Raw genomic sequence first — 24,481 nt, 5'->3', positions numbered from 1 at the left:
TCTTGGACCCTGTAATTCAAGAGATCAGAACTACAACTTAGGATACTTCATATTCACTTTCCTTATGCTATTCTAAAAACTTAAAAGATTTAAAACTTACAGGAAAAAAAAAAGATTTATAAATTCTAAGATCCTAAAATTTTAGGGTAGTGATTTTCTCACTCCCATTTTATCCACATACACTCCCTTTTGTTTTTTTAATATTTTTTATTATAAAATAAAAGGGAGTGTAAGTGAACAAAAGAGGAGTGAGAACATAGATTTTTTTTTTAAATGGAGTGTAAGTGGATAAAAGGGGAGTGAGAAAATCAGTACCCAAATTTTATCATCTATTTCATTATGAAATGACGTGGCATGATCCGCGGGTCAAAACATGGCAAATGGACGGTCAGTATGGTGGAGCTCAGTATGTTTACCCTACGCTTGTTCACGTCATATCTATTTTAATTATCAATTTCTCACTGCCCCTCTTTCGTCTCTCTCCCTCTCTGAAAAACCCTAATTCAACACAAGACAAGCAAAAGGGAAGCAATCCATATCATTCGGATTGGATTAACCGCTGGTTAACGAACATCTTCAGCTCCTCGCTTTTAAAAAAAGCAGCTTTTGACCCTCACTGCAGTCATTTCTGCTGGATCAGGTCAACTGCACTTCTCTCTCTCTCTCTCTCTCTCTCTATATATATATATATATATATATACGTATTCATGTATGTATCTATGTATGTAAGTTGTGGTTAAGCTGACTTTCAGTATATATGTTTGTTCTGGATATTTGTATTGTGAAAAACTCTGTTAATCTCCATTGACCAAACCAAAACATAAATAAAAGATTATGTTACTCTCCATAATTTTTGAAACACCTAAATTCATATGATAACAGCAGACACTGAATTTGGTAATGAAAAGTTGGGTTTGTGATTGAAGTTGCTAATTGATCAAAGTCACCTCCCAAAACAAGAAGCTTAGGAAAGTAGGACAACCACAATCATACACATTTCACTCTTCAATCAATATGGACAGTAGTGGCACGAAAATAAAGAAAGGAAAAGATTGAAACTGTATTCAACAAAATGCATAGACATTAGGATTTTTATGCATTTAGGGATCCCAGATTGTAATTCTCAGGGGCCATGATTTGTCAAAATAGAGAAGCTGCCGTAGCGAGCTGTTCGATATAATTCCTGGACACACTGGTTATAGTTTTTTCCCCTTAAGAACTGGTTGGAGTTCCTTCCTGATAGACTGTAATTAGGCCCTTGTTTTCTGGAAAGCAAAACATCTTTGAACCTCGTCCAGCTTGTCAATAACTTAGACACCAGGGAAATTTGTGTTGCTCATCTCCCTGCTAATTTGGTTCGGTTGCTTGAATAAAAGCTAAAATGTACTAGTTTGGGCCTCCTATAAACAATTTTTTCTGCTTTTCCCAAAAAAAAATTCTCCTTTTTACTCTTCATTGGATTTCCGTTATAGGATACACATACATATATACTGTTATGGTTCTTTGGCCTACGTAAGGATCTTGAAATTGTGTGTTTCAAATTATGACCTTAGCCATTGTTTTTTTTTTTTTTTTTTTCAGGTCATTTGTGATTAGATACAGTGTTCCAGGTGATGTTTTGTAATGTTCTAAGAGCAAGTAGAAGCTTTTATCTGTCTAGTAAGGCCTTCCATCTTCCCACTGTAATAATTGGTAGTGTTTCTTATTCAGGAATCTTCAGTACTATGAGAGAAGTCAAGGTAAAAGGTGTGTCTAGTTCGTGTACTCTTGATTCCAATGGAGAATCTCACATCCTACAATCTGAATTAGCTAGTGACAGCCAGAGAAATTCATCCTTGAACGTGCAATTCACTCCTGAAATTGAAAAGAAGTATGTTCATCATGTTTATGATGCTATCGCGCCCCATTTCAGTTCTACCCGGTTTGCTAAGTGGCCAAAAGTAGCCAATTTTTTATCTTCCTTACCTTCAGGATCTCTTGTCCTGGATGCAGGATGTGGGAATGGGAAGTACTTGGGATTTAATCCTGATTGTTTTTTCATCGGATGTGATATAAGTGCCCCTCTTATCAAAATTTGTGCAGATAGAGGGCATGAAGTGTTGGTTGCAGACGCTGTAGATCTGCCATATAGAACTGGTTTTGGTGATGCGGCTATCTCTATAGCTGTATTACATCATCTAAGTACACAGGGTAGGAGGAAAAAGGCAATAGAAGAGTTGATCCGAGTTGTGAAAAAGGGTGGCCTAGTTCTAATAACAGTTTGGGCTGTAGAACAAGAAGATAAATCACTACTTGCCAAATGGACTCCACTTACCCAAAAGTATGGGGAAGAGTGGATAGGACCTGGTAGTCCACGTGTTCGTAGCCCTTCATCCTGCACATTGGAAAGCATTCCAGAAACAGAGGAGAATGGTTTTGGAGAGCGTAAGCAAGATTCTGGCGAGAGTTCTATGCAGAGTTTGCAGGAAATAACCTCTCAAACTGAAAGTTATTCAGGGGCTTCTACTGATGTAAAAAATGCAAATAATCAACAAGAATATTTCGTCCCCTGGCACTTACCATATCATCGTGCTGAAGTAAGTGGTGCTTCTGCTTGTGCTCTTGCAAATGGCCTTGCAAAGAAAGATGATAAAAAGGGTGCCGTAGTCTATAACAGATACTACCATGTTTTCAGTGAAGGCGAGCTTGAAAGGTAACGTGTCATTTTCTTTCTGTTTCCATTTGTAATATTTTCCATTTGCTCTGTGTTCCAATCAGTTAATGCTTTTCCAAATTAAGACATGTCTAGTGCCTATTAGGACAGAATTTTGCATTTGTGTGTAAATTTTTCATTTACCTAATCTTATACACATCTAGTGCCTATTAGGACAGAATTTTGATGCATCTATGCATATGGATTTCTTATCACAGCTGGATCGTTTAGAGCAGTACTTGATGTGTTGGAATTGTAGGAGTTGTTGTGATGACACCTATGAATCAAGAAATGGTCCAAATTTTTCACTCTTTAAAAAAAAATATATATATATATATATATATATTTTGATTTCTTAAAGGTGCTTCTAATGTAGAAAACAGGTAAGAATTGGGGTGATAGGTACTTAAATAGACGTACAAAGTTATGAAACTTGGCTTATAAACTTATTCATCTGTGGGGCTAACATGTTGCCCAACTTGTTAACTTTGTGCCTGAAAGGTGAGCTACTGCTTATATGATTAGGGATGCAGTGGCTCGAAGTCGCATTCTACTGTCATATTGTCGTACTTAACACTGCAATTGGGTAACAAAACCATTCATGGCAAAGGTAAGGAGGCCAACTTTCACAGTGGACCAGCCTTCCCTGTGGGAGACGAGGCTCAATCATGATGGTAGGCCACCCTCTAAGTTAGAGCAGAATCCTTTGATGGCAGTGGTTAAGAAATTCAAAAAAGTTGGAGGTTGTAGTTACTTTAAGTTAGCTTCTCACTGATGCCCAGTTGCTTTAAAGATAGGAGACTTTAAGAGATTAGGTTCAGACTTGTATATCTTTCGAATGCCAAAATAAGGCAATAAATAAAAAGAAACTGCCAAAGAAGAGCTTTTGTTTGGTAGCTTTTTGTTTTTTTTTTTCCTGCAATTTTTTTAATTAAGGAGAGGAGAGAAAAGGGAGAAAGTAGAGAGGAAGAAGATAAATGAGAGAGAGAAAGAAGATAGGCAAAAGAGATGAGGAAGAGGAAAGATAGAAGAGCATACCTAAAAACTAAGCAAAAACCTAACTGGAGGGATATTAAATTTACGGGGTCAGTTCTTAATGTTCTGACAATCTAACTTTTAAGTGATGTCCTACTTTTTCAGCTCATTTACTTATTGCTGTCTTAAAATGCAGGTTGGTAGCTGGTATTGATAATGCTGTAATTGTTGACAGATTTTTTGACAAATCCAACTGGTGCGTTGTCCTGGAGAAAAAACTATGAAAAGCCAAACAACAGAACCTTGCGGGGCATGGAAAAACTTAATGTAAACCATAAGCTCTGCAACCTGGAACAGCAAATGTGCGGCTGGTGATGGACAAAATCCATTCAACATATTTCCAGTGTGCCATGGAAAAACTGCTTTTTGATTGTGAGGAATTGCTTTTGAATTATACAAGCTTTTATTAAAGGTAGTTGACTGCGACTGTAGTGGTCAGCTATTGTTCTGTGCCACATGCAAAAGAGAGAGCATCAAATATTTATTTTGATTTATTGCTTGGCTGGCGTGGCATTAAATAGCTCTTTACACACAATAAGAAGCCTGCCTAACGGGACAAACAAATAGCTTATCACACTTGAACGAGACAAACAAAAATAACTTAACCTACCACGTGGCATGAAAGTACCTAATAATTCTTATGAATGTATTTAGGTACATCATGAACACTTTTCTGGTAGAAAAATTTATATGATGTCTTTACTAATCAAGAATTCGAGTTCGAATTAGGAATTGTATTTTAATTATGGAGGATTCATGTGTTTATTTTATATCTAAGAATTTAAAAGTGGATCTCATACAAAATTAGAAATTGAATTCTTGATTTGTGAGGAATTCAATTCTTGGATAGGAGGTGGTATTCTAATTTCTAAAGAATTAACCTATTAATGATGTGTTTACTAATCAGTAATTGAAATTCTCATTAGGAATTGAATTCCACCTATGGAGGATTCATTCACATCAAGGAATTGAAAAGTAAGAGGGGTCCACACAAAATAGGGAAGTAATTCAATTCTTGAGTGGGAGGTGGTATTCTAATTCATGAATAACTAACTCATTAGAAATTCATCTTTTTTACCCATTATATCCTCACATAATTTTTAAAATTCCAAATTTGTCATCTACTTTAACCCAACAACGAGGACGTTTTAGTAACTAATACCACTCCTACCCCAATTCCATATGGTTTAGTAAACAACTTCAATAGGAATTCGAAATCTAACTTCCTTCAATCCATATGGTTTAATAAACAACTTCAATAGGAATCCAGAATCTAATTCTCCTCAATCCACCTCTTCCTCAATTCAATTCATCCTAACAAATTATGAATTTGTAAACATGCCATAAGAATTCATCTTTTAAACTCATTATATCCTCACACAATTTTAAAAATTCTAAATTTGCCATATACTTTAAACCAATAATGAGGACATTTTAGTAATTATTACCATTCCTACCCCAATTCCATATGGTTTAGTAAACAACTTCAATAGGAATCCAGAATCTAACTTCCCTTAATCTATATGGTATAGTAAACAACTTTAATGACATGTTTTATACTTGCCTCCTTTCTTGAAAGTAGGAACTCCTACTTTCATGTCAATCATAGTTTGACATATGTGTAAAGATTTTTCTTTTTTTAGTTTTCATGAATTATTTTTGCATATGTATCAAACTGTGATTTGCAGGAAGTAGGAATGCCTCCTTCCTAGAAGGAGGAAAGGAGTGTCCCTCTTTAATATTGCAACCTATTCGAGTCAACGCATTCCTTACATAGGTTTTTAGCAATAAACTCATTTTAGCATGATATATTATACAATTACTCATATAAAGTCTATCTGGAGGGAGAAACCCAAAATTAGCCACTTGTCATTTTCTAATTGGTTTTAGAAAAAATTTAATACACTAAAAACCAATTAAAAAATGACAAGTGGCTAGTTTTGGGGTTTTCCCTCCAAATAGGCTTTATATGGGTAATTGTAAGGTAATTCGCGAAAAACAGAAATAACTATGCATAAATCATGTACTTATATAATCTAGGTTTTGTTTTGCTTTTTTTTTTTTTTTTTTTTGTTTTTTTTCGGCGAAAATATAATCTGGGTAAATTAAGGACCTGAAAAGATTAATTTGTAAATTTTAACGTATAGTTCTGTCGGGTTACCACAAACTTTCCATTTTTTACTTTTTTGATGAAATGGGGACCAAAGAGTTACAGACTAAACGACAAACTTTCCATTTTTCCTTTATTCTATTTTTGGACAAATTATAGCTTCCAAATATTGCTATGACAAATAAACAGTGCTTCAATTTTTGTGTCAGTTCCTTTGTTAATAATTCGTTGCCTTAACAATTCGTATATTCATTAATCTTGTTTTTACACATTAGTGATATTTTGGTAATTAACTAATTAACTACAAATTTAACATATACAAGCTTTTGCTTATATTTCAATTTCTCATGTTGATTGTTTCCAGCTATACTCCTAGTATAGCAACGATTATATAGACATTGTCAACGGTGTCTAGTTTAGAGGAAAATAACATTGACCTGCGTATTATTAGTTTCATATTCGAATTTTCATGACTTTTTGACAGTGTGTGTGAGAAACGTCCCTCCTTCAATCATTTGTACTAAAAAAAATAGACTATACATATATAGATTTTTTAATATTGCAGTTAAATGTACTTTTCAAAAAAGCAAATATGTGGTCGATATTATTGATATTGTTGAATACAGCGACCTTACACGTATCAATACATTATCGAAACAATTCGTGGATCAAGTTGACTGGACTATATATATATATATATATTGTTGGTACATTATTGTGATGAATTTGCTCAAACATGCTCTCCTAGTCATGCCGTGTTGGTTGGTTGCCCATGCAGGCACGTTTATGTTGGACGGTTAGATTTTAGACATTTCATGATTTGGTGGTGGTTGTTGGTCACTGTTATTCATCTTAGGACTGCCACTCACCAACACCCATCACACTCATTATATATAGGATCATATCGGAGCTAGGGGTGGGCATCGGGACCGGAAAATCGGAACACCGAACCGAACCGGTGAAAAAAAACCGGAAAAAAAACCGGTTGCCAAAAAAGTCAACAAACGGGACCGGAACCGGACCGAACCGGTTCCAACCGGTTCCGGTTCTGGTTTTACATCTCTCCGCACCGGACCGGACCGAACCGGACCGGTCATATATTTTATATTTATATTTTTACAAAATTTTAAAATCTAATGCCATTTTTTAACTTTTATAATCACTAATTTTCCAAGTTCAACTTCAAAAAATTTCTAAATGTATGAATTGGATTATTTGTTCATTTTTAAGCTAAAAAAATAAGTTTTTTATTATAATTTTTTTATTAAAAAAATTTAAAATTTTTTTTTTTTTAAAAAATTAAAAAAATAATAAATTAATAATCCGGTTCAAAACCGGAACCGGTCAGAACCGGTTAGAACCGAACCGGCCGGTTTTCGAAATTTTTTTTGCCTAAACCGGACCGAACCGGACCGGTTAAATAATACCGGTTTCGGTTCCGGTTTGAGGTGAGAACCGGACCGAACCGGACCGCGCCCACCCCTAATCGGAGCCCAGAAACTCTCTCTCTCTCTCTCTCTCTCTCTCTCTCTCTCTCATGCGTGTTTTTGTCGTTTTTGCAGTATGATAACTCCATCAGTCCATCAACTATTCATCCATAAATTTGGGTCCATCGCAGAAAGCAACAAACCAACCAAGAAAAGATTATCATTTCAAAATTTAATGTTGATTACCATTTAGTGGTAAGTTGGAAGGGTTTTATTAACGTGTACCTAGGATACATGTTTAGGTGATGTAAAATACGTACGTACTAAAGTGTTATTGTTGTTTTTTAAAAGTAAATAATTTAGGTTATTATAATACAATTGTTAGAATATGAACAGCTTGCAACTCAAAACTAATTAACAAAGGATGGAGAGAGGCATAAGATCTTTTAAGTTTATCATGTTAGAATGTGATAGCATTCAATTCAAAGTCAATAAGTAAGTGGAGATGCTCAAGATATTTTTTAATCTCTTTATACTAAGCTTCCATTTCCAACATGAGACACATTCGAGATCATGTGTTCAATTTTCATGTCTCAAATATCACTTGTATTGTGTAAAAATAATTTTTATGTGTCACAATAAGATAAAATATGTACATGCTAAAGTGTAACTACAGTTTTGTGTAAGTAATATAATTTGTTTGGTTATATTGGAGATCTAGCCTAGAATAAGTTAATCCAGTTGTTGTGAAAGTTAGGAAGGGGGTGTTTTTTTTTTTTTAACACACATCCAATTAATATGTCGTGGGAGTTCGGACATGAGATTAGTGAATTGAAAATTTAGTCACTAAATATTAGAGAAATATACAAAATAAATATGGGACAAAATGAACACAATTTTATTTTTGAAGAGAGAATGAGCCCACAGTATCTTCGATCTTTAATGCAATACAAATACTAAAAATAAAATACAATTTCTAATTTTAAGCAATATATCTATGTTTTATTCTTTATGCCTTTTTGGTGCTGAAAATATCATGTGTACTTATATGTAGTCAATTGAAAACCCATACCTAAACTTCGATAGAATCATAAATGAACGAAACAAGTATAAATATATTGGTGCATCGATTGCAACAAAAGAAGTAGCAAGCAACCGAAGATGTCTGGAAACCTATGCTCACTAGAAGCTCTTTCCTCTTCCTTCCAAGTCCATAGCAAGCCTAGGGAAACATCCCCTCTAGAATACGAGGCCACCAAGCCCCATGCAAACCACTTAAAATTTCAGAAATTCAATTCCCTTGCTCAATCAGCAAGGGAGCTTTCAAACAAAGCAATTTGTTTCCACTTTGAGAAGACACTTTTGAAGTCACCTTCCCTGTTTCCTTACTTCATGCTTGTGGCCTTTGAAGCTGGTGGGCTTTTGAGGGCTCTAATTTTGTTTCTTTTAAGCCCTTTTATTTGTTTGGTTGGTGGAGAGCTGGGGCTCAACATCATGGTTTTTTTGTGCTTTTTTGGAATTAGGAAGGAAAAAATGAGAGTTGGGACATCCGTGCTGCCCAAGTTCTTTTTGGAGGATGTTGGGTGTGAAGGGTTTGATGTGGTGATGAGATGTGGGAAAAAAGTTGGATTTAGTGACTTGCCTAGAGTCATGGTTGGAGGATTTTTGAAAGATTATGTTAGTGTTGATGTTGTTGTTGCAAGAGAACTAAAAGTGGTTGGTGGATACTTTGTGGGTTTGATGGAGGCAAAAAATACAAACAGTTTGGATTCAAATCTGATTCTTGGAGAGAAAAAGTCAGATTATCAAGCAATTGGTATAATTGGTTGCCACAATGAAAATATGCATGAGCAACTCTTTTCTCATTGCAAGGTTGGTCAATGGTCTCTCATCTCTCTCTGTCTCTCTCTCTCTATTTGAAACTGTTTTTGGGTTTTGAACATTTTCCTAACAATACCCATGTTATATATTTTTCAGGAGGTTTACTTGGTGACCGAAGCTGAGAAACAAAGCTGGAAAAGCCTTCCAAGAGAGAAATACCCAGAACCATTGATTTTCCATGATGGAAGATTGGCCTTCAAACCAACCCAACTTGCCACCTTGGCCATGTTCATGTACATGCCACTAGGAATTTTCCTATGCATCCTAAGATTCCTTTCTGGCATATTTCTACCTCACAGCATTTGCACTCCAATCTTAGCCTTCACAGGAACAATCACCACAATTTCAAAACCCAAGTCTTCTATTTCCTCAACAAATGGTGAAGGAGAAAAACAAAGAGGCAGACTCTATGTTTGCAACCACAGAACCTTGCTTGATCCTCTCTATGTTCAATTAGCCACCAACAAATCTCTCACTGCTGTCACTTACAGCTTAAGCACAGTGAATGAGAAAATTGCTCCCATGAAGACTGTCAGATTAACAAGAGACAGAGAGAGAGATGGGGAAAAAATGGAGAAGCTGTTGAGCCAAGGTGACCTAGTGGTTTGCCCAGAAGGAACCACATGCAGAGAGCCTTATCTGTTAAGGTTCAGTCCATTGTTTGCTGAGCTCACAGATGACATTGTTCCTGTGGCCATAGATGTGAAAGTGAACATGTTTTATGGCACAAGTGCTAGTGGGTTCAAATGTTTGGATCCAGTTTTTCATTTTATGAACCCAAATCCTGTTTATAGCCTCAAGTTCCTTGAGAATCTGCCAGGATCAAACACATGCAAGCTTGGTGGAAAATCAAGGTTTGAAGTTGCCAATTATGTACAAAATGAGATTGGCAGGGCCTTAGATTTTAGGTGCACCAGACTCACAAGGAAAGACAAGTATATGGCATTGGCAGGCAATGATGGGTGCTTGAAGGGCTCAAGGAAGGTGACTCATGCATGAGTCATAACTCTGAAATTTAATTACCACCAGCTTTAGGACATATGTATGGTGAAGAAATCTTGTGTAAGCATAAATAATGTATATTTCAATTTGGGGTTGTTTCAAGTGATCTAGACCCTTGACTGTAATCAAAGATTGATATTTTTTTCTTAAGTTTTAAGCTTTGTATTAGACTAAATTTGGGTTGGAAAAGCAAGAGGCTGTTAGCTCAAGTGGTTAAGAGCATTTATCCGTGCACCCGAGGTCCTAACATCAGTTTTGGTAGAGGGTTTTTTCTTTTTTTAAAAATATATATTTTTTTTGGGTAAAAATATTGGATTTGACAATGCAATGCAATGTTTAGACCATTTGAAATTTTATCTAATCCCTCAAAATCCAGGAATGCAAGATTTCCCGAGAAATGATTCATTCTGACCATTATAAACAACATTGCACAAACTAAAACTGTTCACTAAAAAGCTACCTGTTCCTGGGTTTCTCTCTTCTGTAAAGATCATGGAAATGCAGGATTCACAAATGTTCTATTAAGCAATCAGTGCATATCAAAACATCAGAGTAAAAACTAAAAGACATAAGCAACATTGTAATTTAATTTTAAACCAAGACCATCATGTATGAGCCAAGTACATCTCCAATGCATCTGCCGGACGTATTTATCGAAAAATGCATCCTGCTGTGACTATGGAACTACAAATGGAGATATCCATAATGAAGGGTATCCCCATCCCTTCACTTATGCTAAACTTTGGTAAAACAAGGGAAGCTATTTAAAGCTGTATATGGTATGCAAGAAAGGTATAATGGCGTTAGCAGTTCACACCCCAGTCATAAGGCTGGTACATCACCTTCAGCTGAGATTTGGCAAGCGATTCCAGTAAAGCTTCTGAGACAGCCGGCTCGAGGTAGTTTGATGAGTGCTTCAGTACCTCTACCTCATTCTTGCCGAAATCAACGCTAAACCTGAGCATTAAGAAGTGTTGTTGGATGAGGCAAGGTAATTATTAAAAATGTTTCAGAATATCACACAATAAGGAGGAAGGTTTTGGGATTAAGAATATAAATTAGAGCCTTTGTTTAGAACAGCTTACCATTTAAGAATCTTACTAGCTGATGCAACCTTGGTATCAAAATCAATAATAAGACCTCCATTTCTTAAGAAATTACGAGCTGCTTCCATCAGTTCTTTATCAATATCCCCTGGAGAATAGCATCGAAGAGCAGGGCCAGATCGAGTACCACAAACCAGCGCAAAATGAATAAGAGGCTCTGAGTAAGGAAGAGTCACCTGGTATGGAAAGGGGCAAAAATGAGGTACAATAAAGAGGCTGAGCTCTTAGGAAATAAGATAAGAGTTGACTGGCAGACTACAATTCTGGAAAGACAATGTGTTTAACCATGTACATGTAAACACAAAACCCTGTCTGTTAACTATTAAAACACACACATGATGGATGTGCCAGGTATAAGTTTAAACCATATCAATAATGAAGAATATTAGTACCGTCTTACCATGGAACGCTTATCTTTTGCACCAAATGGCTTCATGAGATTGTATGGTGGTCGCTGGTTTCCCCGTAAAATACCATTTTGAATAGCTGAAAGTGAGTATGTGGATCCACCAACAACATACTTGAAGTCTCCAAACAACCTCTTTCGTTCAATTGCTCCAGCTGGATGACCCCATACCAATATTGCATGGATGGCCATCAGATTGTAGAGATTTATAAAGAAAGCAAGTTTCTCCTCCCTCTGCATATCCTTCACTTCCACTCTTTGAAGCTCTTCTACTATTCTCAGATACCTACAAAGATATTTACCATCTACAATATCTTAGATATAAAAACAAAAATAGTTTATCAAGACACAAAACTGCATTTCCCAATAGCAGTTAAAAGAACTCATTTGAGGAAAACAAAAAAGGAAAAGAAAAGAAAAACCTTGCAAATTCCTCACTTCCATGGATACTTCTGTAATCAACATGCTTTCCGTCTTCTGACACATAGGCTTCAAGGATTGCATAAAATAAAAATCTCAACCTTGATGAAATGTCTAGGATGGGCTTTGGCTTCACATCAATTATACCCCTTGGGATGTTGTGACATTGAGATACAATTGGATCATCGTCCAAGAACCGATACAGGTGGTTCCCATCCTCAAATAGATTTTCCCTAGAGAAACACAAGAGGAGAAAACGTCAACAATGGAATAATACATGTGATGCAAATTGGTTTGGCATTAAAAAAATAATATAAAATAAGCTAAAATTCTTCGCTTAAATATCATGCATTTTATAGGAAAATATGTGTCTTCCACCACTAACTGTCCTTTTGAACAAGACAATGAATCACGGAGAGCTGAGACCTCACTTTTCACTTCATGTTTTTTCCTCCACATTTCTTTTGAACTACTTTCCCTCAGACTGTTCTAGCAATGAAACAAAGCAGAAGAGAATTTAAAGACACTTCAAGGGAAACTTCAAGGGACTCACTCAAGAACATGATGAAAGAAGAGTTTGCTTGCAAGCTTTCTCCCAAATTCAATTGCCTGTCTCATAACACAAACCAAAAGGAAAAGGGAAGAGTTAATGATAATGAGATTAAACTGGAAACTAATTTTGCATTTGTAGTAAACCCAACGCACGTAAAAATTGAAATAATTTCACGTATATAAGACAGAATCCAAAAGCATGACTTACGACCAACAAACTAAAAGAAAATGAAGCCCAGTAATTCCTTGTAAAATGCAAAATAATCTGGCCAATTGAAAGATGGAAGTCATATGACCACTGCTTTCCCAATAACTGAAAAGAAACTAACTAACCTCTTCCCTTTCCAGATACTGATCCTCTGCTAAGAAATCCACCGCTTCTGAACCTGAAAAACAGTTCGTGAACCTGCGCATTTTATAAAACCGATCCTTCACAATAACAAATTCTTTCATCTTCCGGGCAATTAAAGCTAGTTCATCAATAGCTCCACTATTGGACAAATCATCTTCACCCGAAAGTGGTGGCAAAGGAGCTTCAAATGATGGTGGTTCACTGATCAGGTAATCAATCTTCTCATCAAACTTTCCAGACTCATTCAAGCCCTTTAGCTCACTCAAGCCTCCAATAAGGACTTCATTAAAAAAAACTTTTGGAACAGAAGAAGACCCAGCAATTTTCTCTAACTCAAGCTTTCTACTGGGGAATACATCAATATTGATCTCAACATATCTGAGCTTCTTCCTATACAAAAATAATCTAGCCTCTTTGCAGTCCTGGCATCCTAATCTCGTGTACAGTATAACTCTTCCCTTTATGGCTATAGCTTGTGCTGGTTCTTCAATGACCTCCTCCCTCTGCTCAGCTTTGTTTTCTGCATCACCATCTTGGGATGTCCTAATAAAGCTTAGGGGATTCCATGCAGATCTATCCACTGTTTTCTGAGAGACTTCTCCAGCTTCATTGTCTTTAGTGGAATCTGAAGCATTCTTATCTGCATTGTCAAGAACATCTTGTTCGTCTTCATCTCTTTTCCCAGAAAGGCGACGCAGAAAAGTGGAGACTACAACTACACCTTTAATCTTAACAAGGTTTGTTAGCGCCACTGCCTTTTTGACTACTCCCTGGGTCTCTGAATCAAGATCTAAAGTATGGGTGGACATACTTCTGTTAGCTTCCATCCCAGGAACCTCAGTTCCATCAAAGACTGGCTCTAGCTCCTCCTCCTCTCCAAGAATTTTATCTGTTGTTTGGTTTGTCTCCTCTTGAGCTTTGGACTCCAAATCCTTACCCTGATCTGTCTTCTTACCCAAGTTATCATGTCCATCATTGTGTAATTTTTCTTCTTGAGCTGTTGACGCCACCTTATGACCAGAGTCATTTTGTTCCTTATTTGAGTCTGAATCCTTTTCTTGAGCTTTAGACTCCAAATCCATTCTCTCATCAATCTTCTCACCCACGCCACTGTGACTTGGATTACTGTCTAACTTTTTACCCTGCTCTTTAGATTTCAAATCACCGCTCACATCCATTTTTTCAACCAATCCATCTTCTCCATTATTCTCTAACTTGGGACCACCAATGCTGATACTCACAGATTCAATCTCCCTTGATGGTTCTCCTCCCTGAGATTTCTGAAGATCAAGTGTATCTCTAGCCAACTTCTGAGCAGCCAGAGAACTTGTGACATTTTCCTTAGTTGAAGCCTCCTTCTCCATGAGGCAGGGAAGAATAAAGTTCAAGCACTAACTCATTAAAAGATAGCCCTAAAATGTTTAGACTGTGAACATTGAATGATTTTATGCAGGATCCTGCAATAGTTTAAACAAAATTTAACAATGTCATGACTTGCAAAGCTGCTGAGTGTTGATTGATTCAATAAACTAATATTGCAATAAAATTTTGGCTTGCAAAATCCTAGCTCATCAAAAAAGTTATTTTCAATGAACACCTCTAGCAAGATTGTAATCGGCTAATAAAGATTGAAGATTAAACAGTACTAAAGCAATTTATTAACACTTCACCAAACAAAAAATTTGCGTGTGGTTCCTGGTTGCCACCAACCAATGCCTAAGCAATACTAACATCACTCAGAAACACCTAAATTAAGTGATGGCTTTCATGAACAGCAACCTGGCTACCTCAGTTGCGAATCAAACAACAAAAGGAGCTATTAAACTTAATGGGTAAGAATATCCACAGAAAGAATAAAAAATAGTTTTTCCACTGATCATGTTGCTATATATTTTTCCATACACCAAAAGTTAATGCTTCTTTTGCTGGTAGAGTCATCCGTGAAAGTCTAGCAAACACCATGTATCCAATTTAGCACACACTGCCGCCGGCCCACTAAGCAAACGTAAAAAAAATTGAAAATTGAAAAATAAGGAGATACACATGACTTGGCATGCTCATATTCATACACTAAAATTTCAAGAAAGGGCCGTGCTTGGACCTCACCTAAACTCACAAGTGTGTAAACAAGAATCTGCAAATCAAGAAAGAAAGTGCAAAAACAAGAAACCATTTGACTGGTTACAGGCTAGGCAGCGAGTCATATTGTTCGCTTAAGAGAAAGATCCTTGCCCAATAAACAGGTCAAAATGACTACCTGCATGTTTGGTATATGTATGAAGACAGTACAATTTTTTGTATACCCAACAAAAAGCAAGCCTTCACTGTTTCCTATATAATAGCATTATGCAAAGGTGAATTTTCAACTATTTTGACCAAAGAGCGGGTGCAGATAGTAAAGCACAAATGACTTTCCATCCCAATTTCCTCAATTTCCCAGTAAACAAACAGGTAATTAAGAAAATATAGTAACCCATTGAAAAGAATTAACTAATAAAGTAAACAAATTTACAAAACCGAAAGAGAGAACGAGAAAGAAAATCTTACAGATCTGAAATGGGCTGAGAGAGCGCGATGGGATTGGGGAGGAACAGTTCAGAGAGAAACAAAAAGGAAAAAGAAGAGCGAAACTGGAGAGAGAGATCTCTGAGCAGTTACAGAGATGACATTAAATGGTGTGAGAGAGAGAGAGTTACAATTGGTTTTTGGGGAGAGGGAGAGAGAGAGAGAGAGACTGAAATGAAACCGCGATTTTCAGAGGGAAGAGAGGAACGCAGGAAGCGGGAAGTCCGTGGGCTCAAGAAGATAAATATTTAAGAGTGGGTTTTTGGACTTTCGACCCAGTACACACTTCAGTATTTTATATACGTGTGGACTGATCGGGTTGAATTTTCTTACACAAAAAAAAAATTAAATAAATAAATAGCGACTTTGTGTTTGAAATTAGTGAATCTTTGTCCAAATAACTCATGTTTTTATATATATTTTGTACCACATACGTAAAGTTAATTCCTTTTTTAAAATGATATGTTTAATTAGTCAATTTTTATGTGATAAAATAATTGAAGTGATCATATACATGAAAAAATCCTTGACCAAGTGTGATGTTTTATCAACATCACAGAAGATGAGATATTATCGTATGACATTGAAATACCACTATGTGCAATAATTTGTCAATATGGTATAATATGTGTAAACAATATAGTTAAAATCTCGATTTTAAAGCATAATATCAATAAATATTCAATGTTAAAAAACTACCTTATGTGGCAACCCTACTTAAGAATCCCTCTAATTACAAATAAAATATAGGGCATGTCTGGAAAAAATTTCAGTAGGGTTAAAAGAATTAAAAGCACGTCAGAAAAAAGAAGACAAAAGTGCTTTTTTAGGATTAAATAAACACTTTTAAGGAGCATTTTAATTTTAGCTAAACTTTCTTTAAAGGTATCTATTTATCTATATATTAATATAAAATATAAGAAGGCCAAAACGGTCAAAGTGCACACCAAATTCATTCTATCTAGAGGAAAGGCGCTAGTCACGGAGGAGCCAACATGTGGACCAATACCATAAACTTCTACTCTATTTGTAAACCGCGTATCTTTTTCGTAAAATGTATAGCCTGGACTTAGATTGAGGTCAAGGCCTATACCGGATCTTTTGGGTTGAGATGCTCTCCGTAGAAGACCTGCACACTTTGAACAGCTATAAGAATATGAGCGAACTGAGGGTGGTTCCAGTTGAACTCCCTCCGATGGTTAAGTCATAAATGGTTGTAAGTTGAAGAGAATGGATATAGGGTTTACAAGATGAGAGTTTTATTACCTTTGTCCAGAGATAGGTGATGGGTATTTATAGGGGGAGAAGAAGAGACAAAGATACTTAAGGAGGAGATATTTATCTTCCTTCCCCCTGGTAGGACTAGACCACATTAAATGACCTGTTTCTGATCACCATACTATTTGGCAGGGATTGTGTGACGAAGTGACATGTGGCTTTGGATGGGAGGTATATTAAATGATCCCTCTCCATCACCAGTCTGTTCACTCAGGGATCAAAAGGTAAGGCAACACTTGGTCTTGGATGGGATGTACATTAACTGATTTATCTCACTTGCCAGGCTGTCTTACCAAAGGGGTGGAGTGTTTGACTCGACAGGGGTCTGATCATGTCTGTGGATCATTAATGCGCATCTGGTTGAACACAACACCAGAGTGGTCGGGTTTGTGATCAAATAACTGAGAGCGGATTCGACCCTTATCCTGTCAGATCTTGGCTAGGAGGCCTTTTATCGACCCTCGAGGGTACCAAGTATGATCGGGTTGGTATTAAAGGTAACCCAGCCCAACTACAGCCACGTGGCGTTCTCTAATAAGCTCGGCTCACAGTGATGGTATGAGCCATTAACACTATTCGTTCAAGGAAAATATGAACTTGCAAAGAAAATTTTCTGAAAATGCAGACTATATTGAGAAGATCTAACATCTTACATTTCACAACATACATGATACATGGCTTGTTAAACTGAATGCATATTTACATAGCTACCCTACAGCGAACACTGCTTCTGCTTGCATTCTCCATGCTATTTGTTCATATTTGCAGGGTTCAGTATTTCCCAGGGCCCTTACTCGGTAACTTTCATCCGAAGAAAAGGCTACGAGGGCATATCACTTGTATAAGAAGTTTACAAACCTGAACCCTCCCCTTCTTCCTTTATATAATGAAAGAGTAGGCGTTGTCGAATAAGAGGTTGTGGTATGTCAATCAATCTTGACAAGGGCTTCCTCCCATCAGTTCAGCTTTATCTTTCCCCTTTTCAATTGATAGATACACTGGATATTGTGGATATATATATATATATATATATATATCTCATATGGGTAGCCATCGATATCTTCAACACAATTCCACCTTCATCTGAAGTTTTGATCAGGCAAAAGGATCAACTGGACTGCAAGCTACACTCACATGAAGGGTCCATCTCCCATCCGAGTTCTCCACATGCAGTAAGAACAGTGGCAAGGATGTAATCATCCACCTCAAAACCCTCTGTTCGCATCCGATACATGAGCTTCATAGCCTCTTGGCAGAGACCATTCTTTGCATAACCCACTATCATAGCCTTCCAAGAAACCAAATTCCGTTCTGGCATGCTGTCAAAAACTTGAAATGCCTCCGTTACATAGCCACATTTTGCATACATAGAAATCAAAGCGCTACCCACAAAAACATTAGACATGGCAGCACTTTTATTTGCAGAGGAGTGAATCAATTTCCCGTGCAGAACGGTTTCCAGCTGGGCGCATGCTTTCAGAGCGGATGAGTAAGTAAATGCATTGGGCTCCACCCCATCCTCCATCATTTCATTCAAGAATTCAAGAGCTTCAGACTCAAACCCAAGATGTGCACAGCCAGAAATGATGGCTGTCCATGAGACAACATCTCTTAGAGGCATTTGTTGGAGGACCTTTGTAGCATTAGAGTACTCCCCACACCTACAGTAGAACCACACTAAAGTACTTCCTAGGTGTGAATTGGTTTCAGTTGAGTTCTTTACTATCTGTGCATGAACCTCCCTCCCCATCAGCGAATCCCTCATTGAGCCACATGCTCTGAGGATGCTTACAATGGTCAAGTTGTTGACAAATATATTTCGCCTCTTCATTACTTGAAAGAGGCATATAGCCTCCTCACTGAAGCCCTTCCGAGCATACCCTGCTATAATAGATGTCCATGTAACTGTATTTCGGTTCCTCATTCCATCAAATACGGTTCTTGAGTCTATCATCTCCCCGCATTTTGCATACATATCAACTAGAGAAGTTTCTATAAAAACATCATTCTTGTAAATCTTCTTAACTATGGCACCATGTAATTGCCTCCCAAATCTTAACTCCTTCTCTTCCCCACAAGCCTTGAGAACACCACACACCGTAAACTCATTAGGCGAAAACCCCTCACTTAACATTTGCGAGAACAGTGAAAAAGCCTCCTGTCCATGCCCTTGTTGGGAACAAGCAGTTATCATAGTTGTCCAACAAACTACATCCGACTTTGGCATCTGATCAAATGCGCGGTAAGCACTTGACAGCTCTCCACATTGCGCATATAATTTAACAACGGCGCTGTCAACAATCAAGTTGCTCCAACCACCCTTCAAGACACCACCATGGACTTGCCTCCCAAGCTCATAATCCACCCTCTTACTACACAAATTCAAGACACACACAAACATATTACCGTTCGGTTGAACCCCCTCATTAATAGCATAACTAAACAAACCCAAAGCTTCATCATCCAAACCGAAGTTCAAGTAGCCATTAATAATGGCGGTCCAAGAAACCACATTCCTAACAGTCATTTTGTCAAGCACTTTGCGGGCATCGACTAACTTCCCAAACACTATATAAGCACAAATCAAATTATTAAAAACATACGTAACAGGATTCGCTAAACACCTCAAAACAACTGCATGTAATCTTCTCACTTCATTTAGACTACGACATGAGCGGAGCCAAAGAGCAAGCAAATAGGGTCTGGAGCTTTGGCTCAGTGACCGAGTATCAGAGAATTCGGCATCTGGGTTTTCTTGGGAGCTTAAATTCTCAAAGTCGTAAGTAGAAGATGGGTTTTCGCAATAAAAACAACGAAAATTCGTGGGGGTTTTACGATTTCTGGTCTTTGAATTTGAATGCTTTCTCTGTATTGGTGATTGAATGGAGAGCAGAGAAGGTGTTTGATAAAGATTGACGCCAATACGTGGTGGCAAGAGAGTCGGCGAAAGCATTGCCTATTTTGCAGTTTGAAAATCCCCGCGAAACAAAGAAGAACTCAAACAGAATCTCAGTTTGAGAAAGCTGGGCTCCGCTGGGCATTAAAAGTTAGTGCACCCCGCTTTAAAATATCCTCCTAATTTTTCTCGAAACTTAAATTTTCAGAATATTTTAAGAAAAATACTTTTTGTTTTGAGAAATTTCCTATTATACCTGATATAAGAACCCAAATTATAATAAAAACTTTATATGAAATGGACTTTAGAAACACACAAAACTTATTTATAAAATAACAAAAATACTTTTTAACTTCTTTTAAATTACAAAACTGCTATTAATTTTTTAAATCCCAAAATCTCATAAAAAAATCAAAATACTCAATAGGACATCAATTTTTTTTTGACAAAAAACCAAATTTTAAAAGTTGGGGTGAGTTTAAGGGAAATTTGGTGAAAAACCCTCCTGCTCTTTATAGTTGGCTTGAAAAACCCTTTACAGTACGTTGCCATTTCTTTTTCCTCCATCTCTTCCGGGCAAGCAAATAATTTTGGCGCAAACTCTATGGAGGTTTCTACTGCCACTCTCCAACCCTCTTGTTCTTTCCCACTAAGAGCCCCTAAAACCGCTACCAGAGACCGCGCTTCTTCTCTCTCTTTCGTCAGAATCTCGTCTAGAAGTATTTCCCTATCTTCCAAAATCACCAATGGTATGTACTCTTTGCTCATTTATTCCAAATTTACGAACTTAACTTTGCGTTTGATTTTTCCTGAAATGGGTATTGTTAATTTGCACTCACCATACAAGTGATTGCTGTTAATTTGTGATTATTAAGTGAAAAAAAAAATTGAACTTGTGTCCAAAAAGAATCAATGGAATTGGGAAATACGTTGTTAGTTTCTTAGAAGGAGCATTTTTTGTATCTGGGTTGAGGGTGTTTGTGTAACAGATAGCTGTTATGAACTGGCAGGTTTAGAACATGCTTAATTTGATAATTTCCTTTTGATTTTTCATAAACTTGGTATTGTTAATTTGAACTAAGCCTACATGTAATTGTCTTTTTTGTGCTTTAGTTTATCTCCGAAGCCTCTTTCTATGACATCGAAGCCTTTGTGTATGTCATATGTCAAATTTGGAAGCTGAAAAGAAAGAAAAATTATGTAACTTGTGTCCAAAAAGAATCAAAGGAATTGGGAAACACCTTGCTGATTTTTTAGGAGGAATGTTTGTTGTATTTAGGCTAACCATGTTTACTGCTGTTTTGAAGTGACTGTGTAATAGATTGCTGTTATGAACTGCTAGGTTGTCTCTTACCAGTTAAACAACCAGTCAGACCTGTTGCTGCTGCTACTGTTGGTGATACAACTGCAGTTCCAAATGATTGTTCTAGTGCAGAAGAATTGTCCATTTCTGATTCTTCTAACGCCACATTGGTTGAAGATGAATCCAGAGGAAGTGGTGAAAAGGGGGAAGAGAAAGGTGGTGTGGGGGGCTTGGATGACCACAAAATGACCCAAGTATGTGACAAGCTTATTGAGGTTTTCTTGGTTGACAAGCCCACTCCAACTGACTGGAGAAGATTATTAGCTTTCAGTAAGGAATGGGATGATATCCGGCCTCATTTCTATAAGCGCTGTCAGGACCGGGCAGATGCTGAGGATGATCCTGGAATGAAGCATAAACTACTACGGCTTGGGCGGAAATTGAAAGAGGTAGGTCTAGCAAGTCAAAATATGATAAGCCCTGAAAGTGACACTACCATACTGGTGACCTAAATGTCTTTTATTTAAGGTATATTATATTTTTACTTCTGATTAGAAGATTTTTTTTTTCCACCCTTTGGTCTATGAGTGAGCTAACCCTGGTTGTAGGCGTATTCTCCCATGATCCTAACTACAGCTTCCTCAATCAGGTTCAAATTCCCCTTCACTAAAGAAAAAAGCAGGCTTTTACTTCTTAAGATAATACTTGTTGGGAGTACAAGACTAAAAGGATGTTCACAATCTCCTGGAGTGATAACTTGTGATGAGGATAATTTAAAATCAAATTTTCCCTTTCCATGACTATACGAGGAAATTGGTTTTTTTCTATTTGGTGGCTCTTTTAATCATCAAGGAATGCTTAAATTTGTTTGAGTTTGTTGCGCTGTTAACTTAACAGTATTGGATGCTTCTTTGCAGATTGATGAAGATGTGCAAAGACACAATGAACTTCTTAAAGTCGTTAGAGGGGCTCCATCAGAAATTAGTGAAATAGTTTCCAGACGTCGCAAAGATTTTACACAAGAATTTTTTGTGCATGTTCACACTGTTGCTGAATCCTATTACGACAATCCAACAGAGCAAAATGGTGAGACTATGTAATATTTATGATATACTCATCACTTTGTTTGCAAAAGATGTGCATTATATAATTAACAGTGTTTGTCTTGTTCTTGAAGCATGATATCATTTAATCACTATCATTCCTTCCTGCCTTTGTCCAAATCATATATCGTTAAGAGTAAAAAGATAATCAGCCTGCCTTCATTTAAAAGCATGATACACCTATGTTCTAATATCAGCTGGGGGTAGCAAACTAGATATAGCAGTTATCTAGCTGATTTAATTAGGGGTACTTGCTTAAATACTGTGTGAAAGTGCCACTAAAACCAAGACTTGTTTACATGTCATCTAATTTGTTGCGTTACTATTAATAATGTAAACTGCAGGTTTTGTGTAGTTTTTAATAATTTAAATTAGATACATTCGAGGCCAAAAAGAAATTATATACATTAAATTATGCAATTGGGTCCGTGCAAGGCCTTAACAGGTCTGGATTTTAACCAAAATTAAGTCGGAAAGAAAAAACAAGCCATTGAATTGGAAACGGCCTAACCTTGTGGGGCAAGAAGTGAGCTAGTTTAAATGACGAGGCCTGAAATCCAGCCAATCTCTATATATTTGTTACTCCATTACATTGTGGGTAAAAACTTACAATCTCTTATATGAATAGGTTTGGCAAGTATTGGAAATACGTGCTTGGCTGCTGTACAAGCATATGATTCTGCAACTGAAAGCATTGAAGCACTGAATGCTGCAGAGTTGAAATTTCAAGATATTATCAACTCTCCTTCTGTTGATGCTGCTTGTAGGAAGATAGATCACTTGGCTGAGAAAAGTCAACTCGACTCAACATTGGTGATGATGATTACAAAAGCTTGGTCAGCTGCCAAGGAGTCGAGCATGACAAAAGATGAGGTGAGATGATAGCTTGCCAGAGATACTGTCTTTCTCCAATTTTGATTAAGCTGTCGCAGCACTATTATGTGGCTATGACAATCCAAGTTGTTCGTATGCATAACATAGAGACAAGTATCATTTTGACGTACTGGTCCTAGAATTATTTTATGAACAGACACACGGAGCTTGATTAGATTGTGATTCCCAACCTCCCAAGAAAAAAAAAAAAGAAACAAAGAAGAGGAAGCCAAACTTCTATTTTTTGGGTGGTGTAATACTTTCTAATTTATGGGTTTTTTTTGTTTGAGTAGGTGAAAGATGTATTATATCATTTGTATGTGACTGCAAGAGGTAATCTCCAGAAGCTCATGCCAAAAGAAATTCGGATAATTAAGTATCTTCTCACCATTGAGGATCCTGAGGAGCGTCTGTCTGCATTACATGATGCATTTACCCCAGGAGAGGAACTTGAAGGGAAAGATGTAGATAACCTATTCACGTATGCATCAAAAACTTAATTACTCTTTCTAATGACTTCGTAGAAATTTATACATTTGGTAGCTGTATGAAGTTGAACGGCTATCCTCTGTTTTTCAAAGCTCATGTACGCTATCCTTTCCTTTTTCTTATTTAATTTTATCAGGACTCCAGAGAAGCTCCACACCTGGATAAAGGCTGTTGTGGATGCTTACCATTTCAGCCAGGAAGGCACTCTAATTAGGGAAGCAAGAGACCTCATGAATCCAAAGATCATTCAAAAACTGGAGGAGCTGAAGAAGTTAGTCAAAAACAAATTCTTGTGACCAATAACGCATACATCATGAATAGTACTTGTCCGCATGTCAAAGATCACTGGAATTCATCTCCAGGACCGTCTATTTATCTCAGCTAAACTTTGGAAATACAAGAGAACCCTAGCCATGACTCCGGATTTTCTGAAGTTCCTAGTGGCATGCACTCTGAAGCTTGAAGCTTCAAACATCAAAATGACTTGTCAGCCTTATAGGTTAAAATGCTGTAGTTTGTTGGGTTTTTGTAGTCTGATGTACACCGAGCCCCGTGGTCATTATAAACTACAGCTTTGTAAAATTACTGGCTCTAAGCTTGAAAATAAAATCAATCTCATCCTCTGCACCAATTTTCAGTGAACAGTGTGTTTACATGAAGAAGCTATATTTTCTCATAATTGAATGCGCAATCTTGCTATTAGATGAGTGTCACATAAATCACAAAATATGGATTATATGCACCTACGCAAGCGTATGTTAGCGTTCTCTTGTCGTCTCATGTTGCAAGACTATAAATCTGAACTAATTCGGGAAGAATTAACTTAATCAATGATTCATATTCACAGTCTGAATAACATACCTCGCGTTCTAGCTTTCATCGAACCAAGCCTTGAGACGTGTTCGAGGATTGGTGGTGGCCATAGCCCTATAGCTCATTCAGCTCCCAACATGTTCAGTAGATCAACTGGCGTAACGTACGTACGGATTTG

At 37.0% G+C, this 24,481-nt stretch overlaps 5 protein-coding genes across 7 annotated transcripts; 3 read left to right on the top strand and 2 right to left on the bottom strand.

The window, feature by feature from the left end:
- LOC18788824 (alkylated DNA repair protein alkB homolog 8) lies at positions 441–4,226 on the top strand. Of its 3 annotated transcripts, none has more exons than XM_020554710.1 (3): positions 441–640; positions 1,582–2,692; positions 3,903–4,226. In XM_020554710.1, the coding sequence occupies exons 2-3, from the start codon at positions 1,614–1,616 to the stop codon at positions 3,949–3,951; spliced, it is 1,128 nt and encodes a 375-aa protein (XP_020410299.1). In that variant the 5' UTR covers positions 441–640; positions 1,582–1,613; the 3' UTR covers positions 3,952–4,226. The 3 variants fall into 3 exon arrangements, with proteins under 3 accessions (XP_020410299.1, XP_020410300.1, XP_020410298.1); XM_020554711.1 differs by having other exon boundaries at positions 442–640; positions 1,711–2,692; positions 3,864–4,226; XM_020554709.1 differs by having other exon boundaries at positions 442–640; positions 3,864–4,226.
- On the top strand, positions 8,327–10,322 carry LOC18791641 (probable glycerol-3-phosphate acyltransferase 3). The gene is made up of 2 exons (XM_007222259.2): positions 8,327–9,136; positions 9,242–10,322. The coding sequence occupies exons 1-2, from the start codon at positions 8,426–8,428 to the stop codon at positions 10,142–10,144; spliced, it is 1,614 nt and encodes a 537-aa protein (XP_007222321.1). The 5' UTR covers positions 8,327–8,425; the 3' UTR covers positions 10,145–10,322.
- On the bottom strand, positions 10,597–15,810 carry LOC18788555. The gene is made up of 7 exons (XM_007225180.2): positions 15,531–15,810; positions 12,965–14,440; positions 12,633–12,688; positions 12,082–12,312; positions 11,654–11,945; positions 11,233–11,429; positions 10,597–11,104 (listed from the first exon to the last, which is right to left on the bottom strand). Exons 2-7 carry the CDS (start codon positions 14,345–14,347, stop codon positions 10,951–10,953), a joined length of 2,313 nt encoding a protein of 770 aa, XP_007225242.1. The 5' UTR covers positions 14,348–14,440; positions 15,531–15,810; the 3' UTR covers positions 10,597–10,950.
- On the bottom strand, positions 17,436–19,908 carry LOC18789217 (pentatricopeptide repeat-containing protein At4g18520). Its single transcript, XM_020557908.1, has one exon. The coding sequence runs from the start codon at positions 19,777–19,779 to the stop codon at positions 17,935–17,937; it is 1,845 nt and encodes a 614-aa protein (XP_020413497.1). The 5' UTR covers positions 19,780–19,908; the 3' UTR covers positions 17,436–17,934.
- Positions 20,198–24,132, top strand: LOC18792089 (uncharacterized protein At4g37920, chloroplastic). Its single transcript, XM_007222675.2, has 6 exons — positions 20,198–20,471; positions 21,065–21,474; positions 21,943–22,111; positions 22,757–23,001; positions 23,295–23,482; positions 23,627–24,132. Exons 1-6 carry the CDS (start codon positions 20,327–20,329, stop codon positions 23,784–23,786), a joined length of 1,317 nt encoding a protein of 438 aa, XP_007222737.2. The 5' UTR covers positions 20,198–20,326; the 3' UTR covers positions 23,787–24,132.

Source organism: Prunus persica, chromosome G1 (assembly GCF_000346465.2).
Source record: "Prunus persica cultivar Lovell chromosome G1, Prunus_persica_NCBIv2, whole genome shotgun sequence".
NCBI classification, from domain to species: Eukaryota; Viridiplantae; Streptophyta; class Magnoliopsida; order Rosales; family Rosaceae; genus Prunus; species Prunus persica.
This window is presented reverse-complemented; position numbering and strand designations above follow the sequence as displayed.